At 52.5% G+C, this 17,785-nt stretch overlaps 2 protein-coding genes across 6 annotated transcripts in view; one reads left to right on the plus strand and one right to left on the minus strand.

The window, feature by feature from the left end:
* Positions 1–17,785, plus strand: part of LOC140723130 (uncharacterized) — a 1,246,679-nt gene that overhangs the window by 1,159,091 nt on the left and 69,803 nt on the right. The window lies entirely within an intron of this gene.
* The window catches only part of LOC140723123 (zinc-binding protein A33-like), a 43,870-nt gene that overhangs the window by 11,823 nt on the left and 14,262 nt on the right, over positions 1–17,785 (minus strand). Inside the window, exon 2 of the mRNA XM_073037750.1 lies at positions 17,072–17,120. Within this exon, the coding sequence (XP_072893851.1) occupies positions 17,072–17,120 (49 nt within the window). The remainder of the gene's footprint in view (positions 1–17,071; positions 17,121–17,785) is intronic.

Consider the following 17,785-nt stretch of genomic DNA (forward strand, 5'->3'; position numbering starts at 1 on the left):
AGGGACAGGGAGTGGGTTCCCCTTTCCAGACCCTGTCCGGGGACGTGTGCCACTCCTCAGGGTTATATATGGAACCTCTCGGACAGGGACAGGGAGTGGGTTCCCCTTTCCAGACCCTGTCCGGGGACTTGTGCCACTCCTCAGGGTTATATATGGAACCTCTCGTACAGGGACAGGGAGTGGGTTCCCCTTTCCAGACCATGCCTGGGGACTTGTGCCACCCCTCATGGCTATATATGGAACCTCTCGGACAGGGACAGGGAGTGGGTTCCCCTTTGCAGACCCTGCCCGGGGACTTGTGCCACTTCTCAGGGTTATATACGGAACCTCTCGGACAAGGACAGGGAGTGGGTTCCCCTTTCCAGACCCTGCCCGGGGACTTGCGCCACTCCTCAGGGTTATATATGGAACCTCTCGTACAGGGACAGGGAGTGCGTTCCCCTTTCCAGACCCTGCCCGGGGACGTGTGCCACTCCTCAGAGTTATATATGGAACCTCTCGGATAGGGACAGGGAGTGGGTTCCCCTTTCCAGACCCTGCCCGGAGACTTCTGCCACTCCTCATGGTTATATATGGAACCTCCCGGACAGGGACAGGGAGTGGGTTCCCCTTTCCAGACCCTGCCCGGGGACTTGTGCCACTCCTCAGGGTTATATATGGAACCTCTCGGACAGGGACAGTGAGTGGGTTCCCCTTTCCAGACCCTGCCCGGGGACTTGTGCCACTCCTCAGGGTTATATATGGAACCTCTCGGACAGGGTCAGGGAGTGGGTTCCCCTTTCCAGACCCTGCCCGGGGACTTGTCTGCACTCCTCAGGGTTATATATGGAACCTCTCGGACAGGGACAGGGTGTGGGTTCCCCTTTCCAGACCCTGCCCGGGGACTTGTCTGCACTCCTCAGGGTTATATATGGAACCTCTCGGACAGGGACAGGGAGTGGGTTCCCCGTTCCAGACCCTGCCCGGGGACTTGTGCCACTCCTCAGGGTTATATATGGAACCTCTCGGACAGCGACAGGGAGTGGGTTCCCCTTTCCAGACCCTGCCCGGGGACTTGTGCCACTCCTCAGGCTTATATATGGAACCTCTCGGCCAGGGACAGGGAGTGGGTTCCCCTTCCCAGACCCTGCCCGGGGACTTGTGCCACTCCTCAGGGTTATATATGGAACCTCTCTGATAGGGACAGGGAGTGGGTTCCCCTTCCCAGACCCTGCCCGGGGACTTGTGCCACTCCTCAGGGTTATATATGGAACCTCTCGGATAGGGACAGGGAGTGGGTTCCCCTTTCCAGAACCTGCCCGGGGACTTGTGCCACTCCTCAGGGTTATATATGGAACCTCTCGGACAGGGACAGGGAGTGGGTTCCCCTTTCCAGACCCTGCCCGGGGACTTGTGCCACTCCTCAGGGTTATATATGGAACCTCTCGGACAGGGACAGGGAGTGGGTTCCCCGTTCCAGACCCTGCCCGGGGACTTGTGCCACTCCTCAGGGTTATATATGGAACCTCTCGGACAGCGACAGGGAGTGGGTTCCCCATTCCAGACCCTGCCCGGGGACTTGTGCCACTCCTCAGGGTTATATATGGAACCTCTCGGACAGCGACAGGGAGTGGGTTCCCCTTTCCAGACCCTGACCGGGGACTTGTGCCACTCCTCAGGGTTATATATGGAACCTCTCGGACAGGGACAGGGAGTGGGTTCCCCTTTCCAGACCCTGCCCGGGGACTTGCCTGCACTCCTCTGGGTTATATATGGAACCTCTCGGACAGGGACGTGGAGTGGGTTCCCCTTTCCAGACCCTGCCCGGGGACTTGCCTGCACTCCTCAGGGTTATATATGGAACCTCTCGGACAGGGACAGGGAGTGGGGTCCCCTTTCCAGACCCTGCCCGGGGACTTGTGCCACTCCTCAGGGTTATATATGGAACCTCTCGGACAGGGACAGGGAGTGGGTTCCCCTTTCCAGACCCTGCCCGGGGACTTGTGCCACTCCTCAGGGTTATATATGGAACCACTCGGACAGGGACAGGGAGTGGGTTCCCCTTTCCAGACACTGCCCTGGGACTTGTGCCACTCCTCAGGGTTATATATGGAATTTCTCGGGCAGGGACAGGGAGTGGGTTCCCCTTTCCAGACCCTGCCCGGGGACTTGTGCCACTCCTCAGGGTTATATATGGAACCTCTCGGGAAGGGACAGGGAGTGGGTTCCCCTTTCCAGACCCTGCCTGGGGACTTGTGCCACTCCTCAGGGTTATATATGGAACCACTCGGACAGGGACAGGGAGTGGGTTCCCCTTTCCAGACCCTGGCCGGGGAATTGTGCCACTCCTCAGGGTTATATATGGAACCTCTCGGACAGGGACAGGGAGTGGGTTCCCCTTTCCAGACCCTGCCCGGGGACGTGCCACTCCTCAGGGTTATATAGGGAACCTCTCGGACAGGGACAGGGAGTGGGTTCCCCTTTCCAGACCCTGCCCGGGGACTTGTGCCACTCCTCAGGGTTATATAGGGAACCTCTCGGGCAGGGACAGGGAGTGGGTTCCCCTTTCCAGACACTGCCCGGGGACTTGTGCCACTCCTCAGGGTTATATATGGAACCTCCCGGGCAGGGACAGGGAGTGGGTTCCCCTTTCCAGACCCTGCCCGGGAACTTGTGCCACTCCTCAGGGTTATATATGGAATCTCTCGGGCAGGGACAGGGAGTGGGTTCCCCTTTCCAGACCCTGCCCGGGGACTTGTCTGCACTCCTCAGGGTTATATATGGAACCTCTCGGACAGAGACAGGGAGTGGGTTCCCCTTTCCAGACCCTGCCCGGGGACTTGCCTGCACTCTTCAGGGTTATATATGGAACCTTCGGGCAGGGACACGGGGTCGGTTCCCCTTTCCAGACCTTGCCCGGGGACTTGTGCCACTCCTCAGGGTTATATATGGAACCTCTCGGACAGGGACAGGGAGTGGGTTCCCCTTTCCAGACCCTGCCCGGGGACTTGTGCCACTCCTCAGGGTTATATATGGAACCTCTTGGACAGGAACAGGGAGTGGGTTCCCCTTTCCAGACCCTACCCAGGGACTTGTGCCACTTCTCAGGGTTATATACGGAACCTCTCGGACAAGGACAGGGAGTGGGTTCCCCTTTCCAGACCCTGCCCGGGGACTTGCGCCACTCCTCAGGGTTATATATGGAACCTCTCGGACAGGGACAGGGAGTGCGTTCCCCTTTCCAGACCTTGCCCGGGGACGTGTGCCACTCCTCAGAGTTATATATGGAACCTCTCGGATAGGGACAGGGAGTGGGTTCCCCTTTCCAGACCCTGCCCGGAGACTTCTGCCACTCCTCATGGTTATATATGGAACCTCCCGGACAGGGACAGGGAGTGGGTTCCCCTTTCCAGACCCTGCCCGGGGACTTGTGCCACTCCTCAGGGTTATATATGGAACCTCTCGGACAGGGACAGTGAGTGGGTTCCCCTTTCCAGACCCTGCCCGGGGACTTGTGCCACTCCTCAGGGTTATATATGGAACCTCTCGGACAGGGTCAGGGAGTGGGTTCCCCTTTCCAGACCCTGCCCGGGGACTTGTCTGCACTCCTCAGGGTTATATATGGAACCTCTCGGACAGGGACAGGGTGTGGGTTCCCCTTTCCAGACCCTGCCCGGGGACTTGTCTGCACTCCTCAGGGTTATATATGGAACCTCTCGGACAGGGACAGGGAGTGGGTTCCCCTTTCCAGACCCTGCCCGGGGACTTGTGCCACTCCTCAGGGTTATATTTGGAACCTCTTGGACAGGAACAGGGAGTGGGTTCCCCATTCCAGACCCTGCCCGGGGACTTGTCTGCACTCCTCATGGTTATATATGGAACCTCTCGGACAAGGTCAGGGAGTGGGTTCCCCTTTCCAGACCCTGACCGGGCACTTGCCTGCACTCCTCAGGGTTATATATGGAACCTCTCGGACAGGGACTGGGAGTGGGTTCCCCTTTCTGGACCCTGCTCCGGGACTTGCGCCACTCCTCAGGGTTATATATGGAACCTCTCGGGCAGGGACAGGGAGTGAGTTTCCCTTTCCAGACCCTGCCCGGGGACTTGTGCCACTCCTCAGGGTTATATATGGAACCTCTCGGACAGGGACAGGGAGTGGGTTCCCCTTTCCAGACCCTGCCCGGGGACTTGTGCCACTCCTCAGGGTTATATATGGAACCTCTCAGGCAGGGACAGGGAGTGGGTTCCCCTTTCCAGGCCCTGCCCGGGGACTTGTGCCACTCCTCTGGGTTATATATGGAACCTCTCGGACAGGGACAGGGAGTGGGTTCCCCTTTCCAGACCCTGCCCGGGGTCTTGCCTGCACTCCTCAAGGTTATATATGGAACCTCTCGGGCAGGGACAGGGAGTGGGTTCCCCTTTCCAGACCCTGACCGGGGACTTGTGCCACCCCTCAGGGTTATATATGGAACTTCTCGGACAGGGACAGGGAGTGGGTTCCCCTTTCCAGACCCTGCCCGGGGACTTGTGCCACTCCTCAGGGTTATATATGGAACCTCTCGGACAGGGACAGGGAGTGGGTTCCCCTTTCCAGACCCTGCCCGGGGACTTGTGCCAGTCCTCGGGTTATATATGGAACCTCTCGGACAGGGACAGGGAGTGGGTTCCCCTTTCTGGACCCTGCTCGGGGACTTGCGCCACTCCTCAGGGTTATATATGGAACCTCTCGGGCAGGGACAGGGAGTGAGTTTCCCTTTCCAGACCCTGCCCGGGGACTTGTGCCACTCCTCAGGGTTATATATGGAACTTCTCGGACAGGGATAGGGAGTGGGTTCCCCTTTCCAGACCCTGCCCGGGGACTTGTGCCACTCCTCAGGGTTATATATGGAACCTCTCGGGCAGGGACAGGGAGTGAGTTCCCCTTTCCAGACCCTTCCCGGGGACTTGTGCCACTCCTCAGGTTTATATATGGAACCTCTCGGACAGCGACAGGGAGTGGGTTCCCCGTTCCAGACCCTGCCCGGGGACTTGTGCCACTCCTCAGGGTTATATATGGAACCTCTCGGGCAGGGACAGGGAGTGGGATCCCCTTTCCAGACCCTGCCCGGGGACTTGTGCCTCTCCTCGGGCTTATATATGGAACCTCTCGGCCAGGGACAGGGAGTGGGTTCCCCTTCCCAGACCCTGCCCGGGGACTTGTGCCACTCCTCAGGGTTATATATGGAACCTCTCGGATAGGGACAGGGAGTGGGTTCCCCTTCCCAGACCCTGCCCGGGGACTTGTGCCACTCCTCAGGGTTATATATGGAACCTCTCGGATAGGGACAGGGAGTGGGTTCCCCTTTCCAGACCCTGCCCGGGGACTTGTGCCACTCCTCAGGGTTATATATGGAACCTCTCGGACAGGGACAGGGAGTGGGTTCCCTTTTCCAGACCCTGCCCGGGGACTTGTGCCACTCCTCAGGGTTATATATGGAACCTCTCGGACAGGGACAGGGAGTGGGTTCCCCTTTCCAGACCCTGCCCGGGGACTTGTGCCACTCCTCAGGGTTATATATGGAACCTCTCGGACAGCGACAGGGAGTGGGTTCCCCATTCCAGACCCTGCCCGGGGACTTGTGCCACTCCTCAGGGTTATATATGGAACCTCTCGGACAGCGACAGGGAGTGGGTTCCCCTTTCCAGACCCTGACCGGGGACTTGTGCCACTCCTCAGGGTTATATATGGAACCTCTCGGACAGGGACAGGGAGTGGGTTCCCCTTTCCAGACCCTGCCCGGGGACTTGCCTGCACTCCTCTGGGTTATATATGGAACCTCTCGGACAGGGACGTGGAGTGGGTTCCCCTTTCCAGACCCTGCCCGGGGACTTGCCTGCACTCCTCAGGGTTATATATGGAACCTCTCGGACAGGGACAGGGAGTGGGGTCCCCTTTCCAGACCCTGCCCGGGGACTTGTGCCACTCCTCAGGGTTATATATGGAACCTCTCGGACAGGGACAGGGAGTGGGTTCCCCTTTCCAGACCCTGCCCGGGGACTTGTGCCTCTCCTCAGGGTTATATATGGAACCACTCGGACAGGGACAGGGAGTGGGTTCCCCTTTCCAGACCCTGCCCGGGGACTTGTGCCACTCCTCAGGGTTATATATGGAACCTCTCGGACAGCAACAGGGAGTGGGTTCCCCGTTCCAGACCCTGCCCGGGGACTTGTGCCACTCCTCAGGGTTATATATGGAACCTCTCGGGCAGGGACAGGGAGTGGGATCCCCTTTCCAGACCCTGCCCGGGGACTTGTGCCTCTCCTCGGGCTTATATATGGAACCTCTCGGCCAGGGACAGGGAGTGGGTTCCCCTTCCCAGACCCTGCCCGGGGACTTGTGCCACTCCTCAGGGTTATATATGGAACCTCTCGGATAGGGACAGGGAGTGGGTTCCCCTTCCCAGACCCTGCCCGGGGACTTGTGCCACTCCTCAGGGTTATATATGGAACCTCTCGGATAGGGACAGGGAGTGGGTTCCCCTTTCCAGACCCTGCCCGGGGACTTGTGCCACTCCTCAGGGTTATATATGGAACCTCTCGGACAGGGACAGGGAGTGGGTTCCCTTTTCCAGACCCTGCCCGGGGACTTGTGCCACTCCTCAGGGTTATATATGGAACCTCTCGGACAGGGACAGGGAGTGGGTTCCCCTTTCCAGACCCTGCCCGGGGACTTGTGCCACTCCTCAGGGTTATATATGGAACCTCTCGGACAGCGACAGGGAGTGGGTTCCCCATTCCAGACCCTGCCCGGGGACTTGTGCCACTCCTCAGGGTTATATATGGAACCTCTCGGACAGCGACAGGGAGTGGGTTCCCCTTTCCAGACCCTGACCGGGGACTTGTGCCACTCCTCAGGGTTATATATGGAACCTCTCGGACAGGGACAGGGAGTGGGTTCCCCTTTCCAGACCCTGCCCGGGGACTTGCCTGCACTCCTCTGGGTTATATATGGAACCTCTCGGACAGGGATGTGGAGTGGGTTCCCCTTTCCAGACCCTGCCCGGGGACTTGCCTGCACTCCTCAGGGTTATATATGGAACCTCTCGGACAGGGACAGGGAGTGGGGTCCCCTTTCCAGACCCTGCCCGGGGACTTGTGCCACTCCTCAGGGTTATATATGGAACCTCTCGGACAGGGACAGGGAGTGGGTTCCCCTTTCCAGACCCTGCCCGGGGACTTGTGCCTCTCCTCAGGGTTATATATGGAACCACTCGGACAGGGACAGGGAGTGGGTTCCCCTTTCCAGACACTGCCCGGGGACTTGTGCCACTCCTCAGGGTTATATATGGAATTTCTCGGGCAGGGACAGGGAGTGGGTTCCCCTTTCCAGACCCTGCCCGGGGACTTGTGCCACTCCTCAGGGTTATATATGGAACCTCTCGGGCAGGGACAGGGAGTGGGTTCCCCTTTCCAGACCCTGCCCGGGGACTTGTGCCACTCCTCAGGGTTATATATGGAACCACTCGGACAGGGACAGGGAGTGGGTTCCCCTTTCCAGACCCTGGCCGGGGAATTGTGCCACTCCTCAGGGTTATATATGGAACCTCTCGGACAGGGACAGGGAGTGGGTTCCCCTTTCCAGACCCTGCCCGGGGACGTGCCACTCCTCAGGGTTATATAGGGAACCTCTCGGACAGGGACAGGGAGTGGGTTCCCCTTTCCAGACCCTGCCCGGGGACTTGTGCCACTCCTCAGGGTTATATAGGGAACCTCTCGGGCAGGGACAGGGAGTGGGTTCCCCTTTCCAGACACTGCCCGGGGACTTGTACCACTCCTCAGGGTTATATATGGAACCTCCCGGGCAGGGACAGGGAGTGGGTTCCCCTTTCCAGACCCTGCCCGGGAACTTGTGCCACTCCTCAGGGTTATATATGGAACCTCTCGGGCAGGGACAGGGAATGAGTTTCCCTTTCCAGACCCTGCCCGGGGACTTGTGCCACTCCTCAGGGTTATATATGGAACTTCTCGGACAGGGATAGGGAGTGGGTTCCCCTTTCCAGACCCTGCCCGGGGACTTGTGCCACTCCTCAGGGTTATATATGGAACCTCTCGGGCAGGGACAGGGAGTGAGTTCCCCTTTCCAGACCCTTCCCGGGGACTTGTGCCACTCCTCAGGTTTATATATGGAACCTCTCGGACAGGGACAGGGAGTGGGGTCCCCTTTCCAGACCCTGCCCGGGGACTTGTGCCACTCCTCAGGGTTATATATGGAACCTCTCGGACAGGGACAGGGAGTGGGTTCCCCATTCCAGACCCTGACCGGGGACTTGCCTGCACTCCTCAGGGTTATATCTGGAACCTCTTGGGAGAGACAGGGAGTGGGTTCCCCTTTCCAGACCCTGCCCGGGGACTTGTGCCACTCCTCACGGTTATATATGGAACCTCTCGGACAGGGACAGGGAGTGTGTTCCCCTTTCCAGTCCCTGCCCGGGGACTTGTGCCACTCCTCAGGGTTATATATGGAACCTCTCAGGCAGGGACAGGGAGTGGCTTCCCCTTTCCAGGCCCTGCCCGGGGACTTGTGCCACTCCTCAGGGTTATATATGGAACCTCTCAGGCAGGGACAGGGAGTGGGTTCCCCTTTCCAGACCCTGCCCGGGGACTTGTGCCACTCCTCAGGGTTATATAGGGAACCTCTCGGGCAGGGACAGGGAGTGGGTTCCCCTTTCCAGGCCCTGCCCGGGGACTTGTGCCACTCATCAGGGTTATATATGGAACCTCTCAGGCAGGGACAGGGAGTGGGTTCCCCTTTCCAGACCCTGCCCGGGGACTTGTGCCACTCCTCAGGGTTATATATGGAACCTCTCGGGCAGGGACAGGGAGTGAGTTCCCCTTTCCAGACCCTTCCCGGGGACTTGTGCCACTCCTCAGGTTTATATATGGAACCTCTCGGGCAGGGACAGGGAGTGAGTTCCCCTTTCCCAGGCAGATGCCCGAAGGTGATCGGGAGCCACCAGAGGGGCTGATGTAATACAAGCTATGACACGGTGGGTCACTGAGGTAAGGGAACCCATTTGAATGACAGCCCGACTGCATGCGGATTTTGGTGAATTTTCCCGATAACTACAGAAAAAAGGAGAATCCCTTGCGTACTTTATAGCTCGTTTTAAGGATACGTGAGAGTCCAATGCCGGCAAACCCCTGGACAGATCAGTATGTCCAGCTGGCAGTGCAGACTTTTCTAAACTGTCTCAGACCCAAGCCTGCCCACTCCTTTAAGTTAACTAATCTCAATTCGCTGTGTCAGACCTGGCCCCGGGTGACATAAATTCTGATGAATATGGAGCGCAATTGACTCTTTAAAGGGACTGGGGGAAAGCGAGAGTGTGCACAGAGAACCGGTAGTGAGGAGATGGAGTTCGGGTCCCGATGAAGAACCCAGAATGGGTGGCAGGATCGTGCGGATGGTGCAGATGAAGGGGACACTTGGCTAAGGACAGAAACGGGGTTTGTAGAAAGAGGGGACATTGGGCTAGAGATTGTCGCACTGCAATCACAGACAAGAATAATAAGAGGCAGGAAGACAGCCCGGATCACAGTAATACCCGACAGAGTAACACATTTACTCTCCACAATCCCTTTGGTCCTGGATAGGGCAGGCCAGAGGGGACAGATCACAGTAATACTCGACAGAGTACCACATTTACTCTCCAGAATCCCTTTGGTTCTGGATAGGGCAGGCCAGAGGGAACGGATCACAGTAATCATCGACAGAGTAACACAAATACTCTCCACAATCCCTTTGGTCCCGGATAGGGCAGGCCAGAGGGGACGGATCACAGTGATACTCGACAGAGTAACACATTTACTCTCCAAAATCCCTTTGGTCCCGGATAGGGCAGGCCAGAGGGGACGGATCACAGTGATACTCGACAGAGTACCACATTTACTCTCCACAATCCCTTTGGTCCCGGATAGGGCAGGCCAGAGGGGACGGTGATACAGGCGGCTGTGATCAGGCTCACCACACAGGCAGGCTCTTTTCTCACTGCTGTAATCAGGTAAAAGGTATGAGAGCCTCAGGACTCGCCCCACCTGGGTCAGGAACAGTTACTACCCCATCAGGCTGTGGAACAACACAGGATAACAGCACTCACTTGCTGTCCATGGAGATGCTCCCACAACAAATCATTGTACTGGGACTGTCTCAAAATGAGTGAAATTAGAGATGGTTTGACAGAGACAGATCACATTCCTGTCTCAGAATTAGAGAAATACAATCTGACAGGATATTTACAGCGGAAGGGCTGGAATGATGTTTCCCATAAGGTGTGGAGCCAGCGCTCACAGACTCAAAATCCGAGGACAACTCAGCAGGACTGAGATGAGGAGAAATTTCCTCACCCAGAGTGCAGTGAATCATTGCAATTATCTCCACAAGGTTTCTAAATTGAATAGACATATCCTGGGGCTCATCGGTGATGGAAAGTTGCAGGAAAGTGGTGCTGAGGTCAAAAGTCAAGCATGTTCTGAGTGAAGGGCAGAAGAGGTGCAAGGGGCCGAATGGCCACGCCTTCTCTATTTCTGATTTTCTGAAACACGAGTTTACCTTTGCGCCTCACTGTTTCTTGTCCTGTCAGATTGAACAGGGAGCGCTGAGTGCACCGGACATCTATCGGCAGCCGCTGCGGTTATTTCATGTTCTCGTTGTTTATTTGCATTGGCGAAGTTTGTTGTCTTCTGCACTCTGGTTGATCTTTCAGTGATCCAGATATAGTTACCGTTCTGTAGCTTTGCTCTGTATGTTTGTAGGAGTTGTATGTGGCGACTTATATGTAGTCTGTTAGTTTTTGGAATAGTCGCTTGGGGAATCTGAGGTGGAGGAGTATCTGGGGCTTATTTAAAATTATACATAGATATTATCCAACCAATGTTTATTTGACAAGGGTTAATTCTGATATTGAAACTAACTGTTCTTTTTGCGGTTTATATCCAGAGGATTTATTTCATCTATTTTGGGATTGTGAATGTGTTAAAGCATTTTGGGTTGATGTTTCTCAATTTATAGATCAATATATTAATGTGGATTTTACTTTTTGTTTTCAAAATGTCTTATTTTGGGTTTACTAATAACACCAAATCTCATCGGGATCATTTCTTTATTATAAATCTTTTGGTAATTTGCAGCAAATTTTATATCCATAAATACAATCACAGCAATCCTTCATTTAGATTTTTACGCCAGACTTCAAACTATACGTTTATTCTCTGAAAACTTCCCTTAAACAGAAAGCTGTAAAGACTGTACAAATCTGTGAACGTTTTGGGTTATCTCTGTAAATGTTCCTGTTTTGTGACTCCTCTTAGATACAGTTCCTTCTGCCCAACAGTATTTAGAGTGGATTTCCTTGTTTATTTGTATATTTAAAGTTAATGGTTATATATTTGTTGCTGCTTGTGTGATTCTCTGGCTTTGTTAGCATATGTTTAGTGTTTCTGTTTTTGTTTGTGTTCAATACAAATTAAAAAAAAATTCAAAATAATAATAAAATTTACTTTGAACTTTGAGGCTCGGTGAACTTGCTTTGATTCTGAGAACAAACTGTGACTGACATCTCCGGCTCCCGGCAGCAGCCCGCCCTCGGACACACTCACAGCCAATCAGACAACACCGCTGGGAGAATCCTGCCTCCATTGGCTGAGGAGTGTCAGTGGGCGGGACGCTGGGCGGACCGAAGTTTGGAATCGGGAACGAGCGGACCCGGTGAGAGACCCGAGATTGGGAGCAGCTCCCCGGGTAAAGGCTGCAACAACGGCCGGAGTTTTGAATCCTTCCGATGGCGGAGGTGAAGATTCGGGCGGAGATTCCGTGAGATATTTCAGCCACACAGCGGGAGCCCGGTCTTTCCCCGCCGTGGATCGGGGCCTATTGTCCGGAGTTTCCTCCCAGTCCTGTCTCCTGCTGCTGGGATACGGGAGCTGGCCCGCAGCGGCTGCCGATGGAGCTCCGGTGCTGTGAGCGCTCCCCTGTGCAAAAGGACAGGCTGAAGGTCAAGGGAGAACCAGGCGCAAAGGTAAACTCGGACTTTAGAAAAAGGAAACAGGAGCAGGCCATTCGGCCCTTTGTGCCTGTTCCGCCTTTCACTCAGAACATGCCTGATCTTTGACCTCAGCGCCACTTTCGCGCAACGTTCCCAGCATCGCAGAGCCCCAAAATTTGTCCTTCGAATTCAGAAACCTTGTGGAGAAAATTGCAATGATTCACTACCCTCTGGATGACGAAATATCTCCTCATCTCAGTCCTGCTGAGATGACCTCGGATTCTGTGACCCCCATTCCTCACCACAGGCAAAGGAAACATCACCCCTGCCTCTATCCTGTCAATACCCTGTGAGACTGTGTCTGTCTCAGTCAGACGGCCTTTTATTTCTCTAATTCTGAGACAGGCCCGGTCTGTATAATCTCTCCGAGGACACTACCTCACCTCCTAAATCAATCTGGGAAATCTCTTCATTCCCTTCATCCCACAGGCTGACTCTGGGAGGGAGACCAGACCTGTGCACAGTGTTCCATGTACGCTCTCACCAGGACCCCATATACCTTCAGAGGAGATCTTTATTCTTCTATTCAAACCTTCCTTCCCAATCAATGCTCTTCATTTACTATTGAACTCAAACAGTGAACAGATACAGCACAGCCTCAGCCATGAATTTAAAGGGCAGGTGTTGCAACAGTTTGAGCTTCATACCGGGGGCCACGGAGCAAGCAGGGTGTCACAAAGGGAGGAATGTGGGAGTGTTGTATGTCTGAGCCCAGCTGTGTGTGTTTGTGTATCAGAATCAGGTTTAATATCACCGGCGTATGTTGTGAAATTTGTCAGCAGTAGATTGCAATATTTAGTAATAAAAACTACAGATTACAATTAGTATGTGTAAAATTATATTTAAAATGTGTTGCAAAAAGTGAGGGAAAATTCTGAGGAAGTGTTTATCGGCACATTGTCCATTCAGAAATCTGATGGTGGGGGAGAAGCTGTTCCTGAACTGGTGAGAGTGTCCTCAGGGTCCTGTACGTCCTCCTTGATGGTAGCAATGAGACGAAGGCATGTCCTGGGTGATGGGGGTCCTTAATGATGGATGCCACCTTTTTGTGGCATCATCTTTTGAAAGTGTCCTGGATGCTGTGGGGCCCAGTGCCCATGAAGGAGCTGGCTGAGTTTACAACTTTCTGCAGAATTTTCTGATCCTGTGCAGTGGCCTCTCCACACCAGGCAGTGATGCAACCAGTTAGAATGCTCTCCACAGTACATCTGTAGAAATTTGCAAGTGTCTTTAGTGACAGACCGATTCCCCTCAATCTCCGAATGAAATATAGCCGATGTTGTGCCTTCATTGTAACTGCATCAATATGTTGGGCCCAGGATAGTTCCTCAGAGATGTTGACAGGCAGGAAATGGAAACTGCTCACCCTTTTCACTTCTGATCCCACGATGAGGACTGGTGTGTGTTCCCTCGACATCCCCTTCCTGAATCCACAATCAATTCCTTTGTCTTCATGATGTTGAGTGCAAGGTTGTTGCTGCGACACCACTCAACTTGCTGATCTATCTCACTCCTGTACTCCTCCTCGTCACCATCTGAAATTCCAGCAACAATAGTTGTGTCATCGGCAAGTTTATAGATGAGCCCAGACACACAGACGTGGGTGTAGAGAGAGTAGAGCAGTGGGCTGAGCACACATCGTTGAGGTGTGCCAGTGTTGATTGTCAGCAAGGAGGAGATGTTATTTCTGATCCACACTGACTGTGGTCTCCTGGTGAGGATCCACTTGCAGAAGGAAGTACAGAGGCCCAGGTTTTGGAGCTTGTTGATTGCAATTGAGGGTCTGATTGTGTTGAATGCTGAGCTGTAATCAGCAGCCTGACTTGTGTATTGCTGTTGTCCAGGTGATCTAAGGCTGAGTGGAGAACCAGTGAGATTGCATCTACTGGGGACAGATTGTGGCGATCGGCAAATTGTACTGGGTCCAGGTCCATGCACAGAGAGAAGTTGATTCTAAACATGACCAACCCCGCAAAGCACTTCATCACTGAGGTCTGAGGGCCACCGGGGGATAGTCATTGAGGCAGTTCACCTGCTCTTTACGGGTACTGCTATGATTGTCACCATTGTGTGTATGTGTGTGTGTGTGTGTGTGTGTGTGTGTGTGTGTGTGTGTGTGTGTGTGTGTGTGTGTGTGTGTGTGTGTGTGTGTGTGTGTGTGTGTGTGTGTGTGCGTGCGTGCGTGCGCTCGAGAGAGAGAGTGTGTGGTTGGAACAATCAGAGAATCTAAGGCTTCCCAGTCCGATTGAGGAATGTTTCCAGTAATTGTGGTGCCTCTAAGGAGGGCTCACAGTGACAGGACGACCATTCAGATCAGAACAAAATTATTTACCCAGCCACTGGTGAACCTTTAGAACTCACAACTCAATCTGGTGTTTGAGAGAAACATTCACAAATTCACACGTCAATTTAAAATTTACAAAGTAAGCGTATTATCAAAGTACACGCATGTCACCATGTAGAATCCTGAGATTCGTTTTCTGTGAGCAAACTCAGTAAATCAATGATCCACAACAGAATCCATAAAAGACTGAACCCAACAGGACAAAAGAGAGAACAATATGCAAAAAAGCAACAAACGATGCAAATACAAATTTTAAAATAAATATATATATATATATAAATATATAATAAATATTAGTAACGTGAGATGAGGAGCTTCGAATGTGTTTCCAAAGGTTTGAGTTTGATTACCCTCTCCACCTTTGATCCCCGATGAGGACTGGCTCATGGACCTCCTGTTTCCTCCCTCTGGGGTTAATAATCAGCTCCTTGCTCTTGCTGACATTGAGTGAGAGTTTGTTTAAGACCACAAGTTACAGGAGTTTAATTAGGCCATTTGGCTCATGGAGTTCGCACCGAAATTTCATCATGGCTGATTCATTATCCCTCTCAGCCCCAATCTCCTGCCTTCTCCCCTTATCCCTTCATGCCCTGATCATTCAAGGATCTATCAAACTGCCTTAAATATTAATAATGACGGCCTCCACAGCTGGCTGTAGCATGGAATTCCACAGATTCACTCATCCCTGGCTTAAGAAATTCTTCCTCATCGCCATTCAAAAAGGACACTCCCACAGCCTTTGCACAGGCTTTCCAATATTAGATAATTTTCAATTAGGTCACTCTAGCTCTTCTGAATTCCAGTGAATACAGGCCCAGAGCCATCCAAAGCCCTTCAAATGACAAGCCGTCAAATCCCGGAATCATTTTCGTGAACTTAATTTGAACTCTCTCCAGTTTCAACACATCCTCTCTAAGATAAAGGACTCAAAATGCTCCCATTCCTCCAGGTGAGGTCTCACCAGTGAGTTACAAAACCTCAGAATTACATCCTTGCTTTTATATTCTGGTTCTCCTGAAATTAAATGCTGACATCGCACTTGCCTTCCCCACGATAGACTCAGACTGCAAGTTGGCTTTGGGGGATGCTGCATAATTAATTCAAATCCCTTTAATCCTCAAATGGTTGTGTCTCCATTTGGGGAAAATACCAACGCGTTCATGTCTTCTACCGAAGTCATGACCATACATTTCCTGACATTGTATTTCATCTGTCACTTCTTCGTCCATTCTCTTAATCTGTCAAAGTACTTCTGTGGCCTCTCTATTTCCTCAAAACTATCTGTCCCTCCACCTATTTTCGTATTGGCTGCAAACTTTGCTCAAAACAATCAATTCATCAAAATTATTGACATAACACAAATCCCTGTGGATCATCACTTGTCACCGGCAAGCAAGCAGTAAAGGTTCCCTTTATTCCCACTGTTTGCCTCTTGCCAATCAGCCACTGCTTTATCGATGCCAGTATATTCCCTGTAATACCACAGGTAAGTAGCCGCTTCTGTGGCACCTTGTCAAAGGTTTTCAGAAAATCCAAATACACAGCATCAACCGATTCTCCTTTGTCAATGCTGATTGTTATTTCTTCAAATAATTTAATTACGGCCCCAGGCCTGGACTTGCAGAGTTTAGAAGAATGAAAGAAATCAAACATTGAAAGCACAGAAAACACAGTGGAGAGTTGGAGAGGGAGATGTGAAAGTTGTTTGTGTGGTGCATGTGCTTGTATCTCCTTTTGTGTATGCGTGCGTGTGTTTCTGTCTCTATGTGTCGTCTCTGCGTGCTAGTATGCGTGTGAGTGTCTGTGTGTGTATTTGTGTCTGTGTGCGTGTTTGTTTCTATTAATGTGTGTCAGTGTGTATGTACTGTATATGTGTCTGTGCGTGCATGTGTGTGTATCTCGATGTGTGTGTCTGACTGTGTTTCCTGTGAGTCTCAGGGCCTGTGTGCACATTTATGTGAATGTGTGCCTGTCTGCACGAGCACGTGTGGCTCGGTGAGTCAGTGTGGGAATGTGTGAATGTGTGTGTGTGTGTGTGTGTGTGTGTGTGTGTGTGTGTGTGTGTGTGTGTGTGTGTGTGTGTGTGTGTGTGTGTGTGTGTGTATCACTGTTCCTCTGGATGGATGTCTGTGAGTTTTTGTGCCTTTGCTCACGTTTGAAATTAAACTTATTCTGACAGTACAGATACGTAACCACATACAGCCATGATATTCATTTTCTTGCTGGCATCCACAGTAGAACAGGAAAATACAGCAGAATCGATAAAAAAAACTCCACACAAAGACTGACAAACTGATCATTTTTAGACGATGAGTTGCAGAGGCCTGGAAAATGTGTCCACACGTGTGGGACCTGCTTCCCCAGGGCAGCAGCGAGAAGAGAGCGTGGTCTGAGTGGGTGGGGATGGTTATCATTGATGCTGCTTTCCTGTGGCCGCGCTCCTTGTAGATGTGCTGAATTTCTCTTTGCTGGGCTGGGAGGTGTCCAACACTTTCTGTAGATCTTTCCGTTCTTGGGAACTGGTTTCTGTCCCGGGCTGTGATGCAACCAGTCAGGGTATTATCTATCATGCATTTATTGAAGTTTGACAAAGTTTTGGACAACAAGCTGAATTTGTGCAACTTCTCAAGCAGTGGAAGCTCTGTGCCTTCTTTGTGACAGCACTTACGTGTCAGCTCTCTGAACTGGTAGCACCAAGGCATTTAAAGTCACCGGCCCTGTGGAAGAACATTTGAAATATAAAGTCAGAAGAGCTGTGTGTTGTTAAAGTTTTGTGTCCTTGCGGATTATTCACAGATATAATCACAAGCTGATTTCCCTGTAACTCAGAGGGTGGGGAGTGGAGAGAGGGGGAGAGGGCAGAGAGGGTTAAGAGTTGTTTTCTGTTAAAACTTTTGTGACTTTTTCGATAGCCTGTGTTTATCCAATTCAGTTGCAAGTCCGCTGAACTAAGATTATTGAGCTGACCACATCCCCTCAGTAGAGTGATAATACAGCTGTACAGATGAGATAAGTGTAGACGGGTGGGAAAGAACGTTTTGAACTGACTCCTCTGTTCTGACAAGGTCACACACACTTGTCCGCTGCTGGATCCAAACAGGAGCTGATTTCCCTCTAACTCAGAGGGTGGAGAGTGGGGGGAGGGTGAGAGAGAGCTGGGGGAGAGATGTAGAGAAAAGGTGAGGGTGGCAGAGAGAGAAGGGGAGGGGGAAGAGAGGGTTAACAGTTGTGTGCTGTTAAAGCTTTGTGACCTGACAGCCTGTATTTATCCAGTTCAGTTGCAAGCCTGCAGAACTAAGATTACTGTGCTGACCACGACCCCTCAGTAGAGCGATAATACAGCTGTACAGATGAGATAAGTGCAGACGGGTGGGAAAGAACA

Source organism: Hemitrygon akajei, unplaced genomic scaffold (genome assembly GCF_048418815.1).
Source record: "Hemitrygon akajei unplaced genomic scaffold, sHemAka1.3 Scf000101, whole genome shotgun sequence".
Lineage (NCBI taxonomy): Eukaryota > Metazoa > Chordata > Chondrichthyes > Myliobatiformes > Dasyatidae > Hemitrygon > Hemitrygon akajei.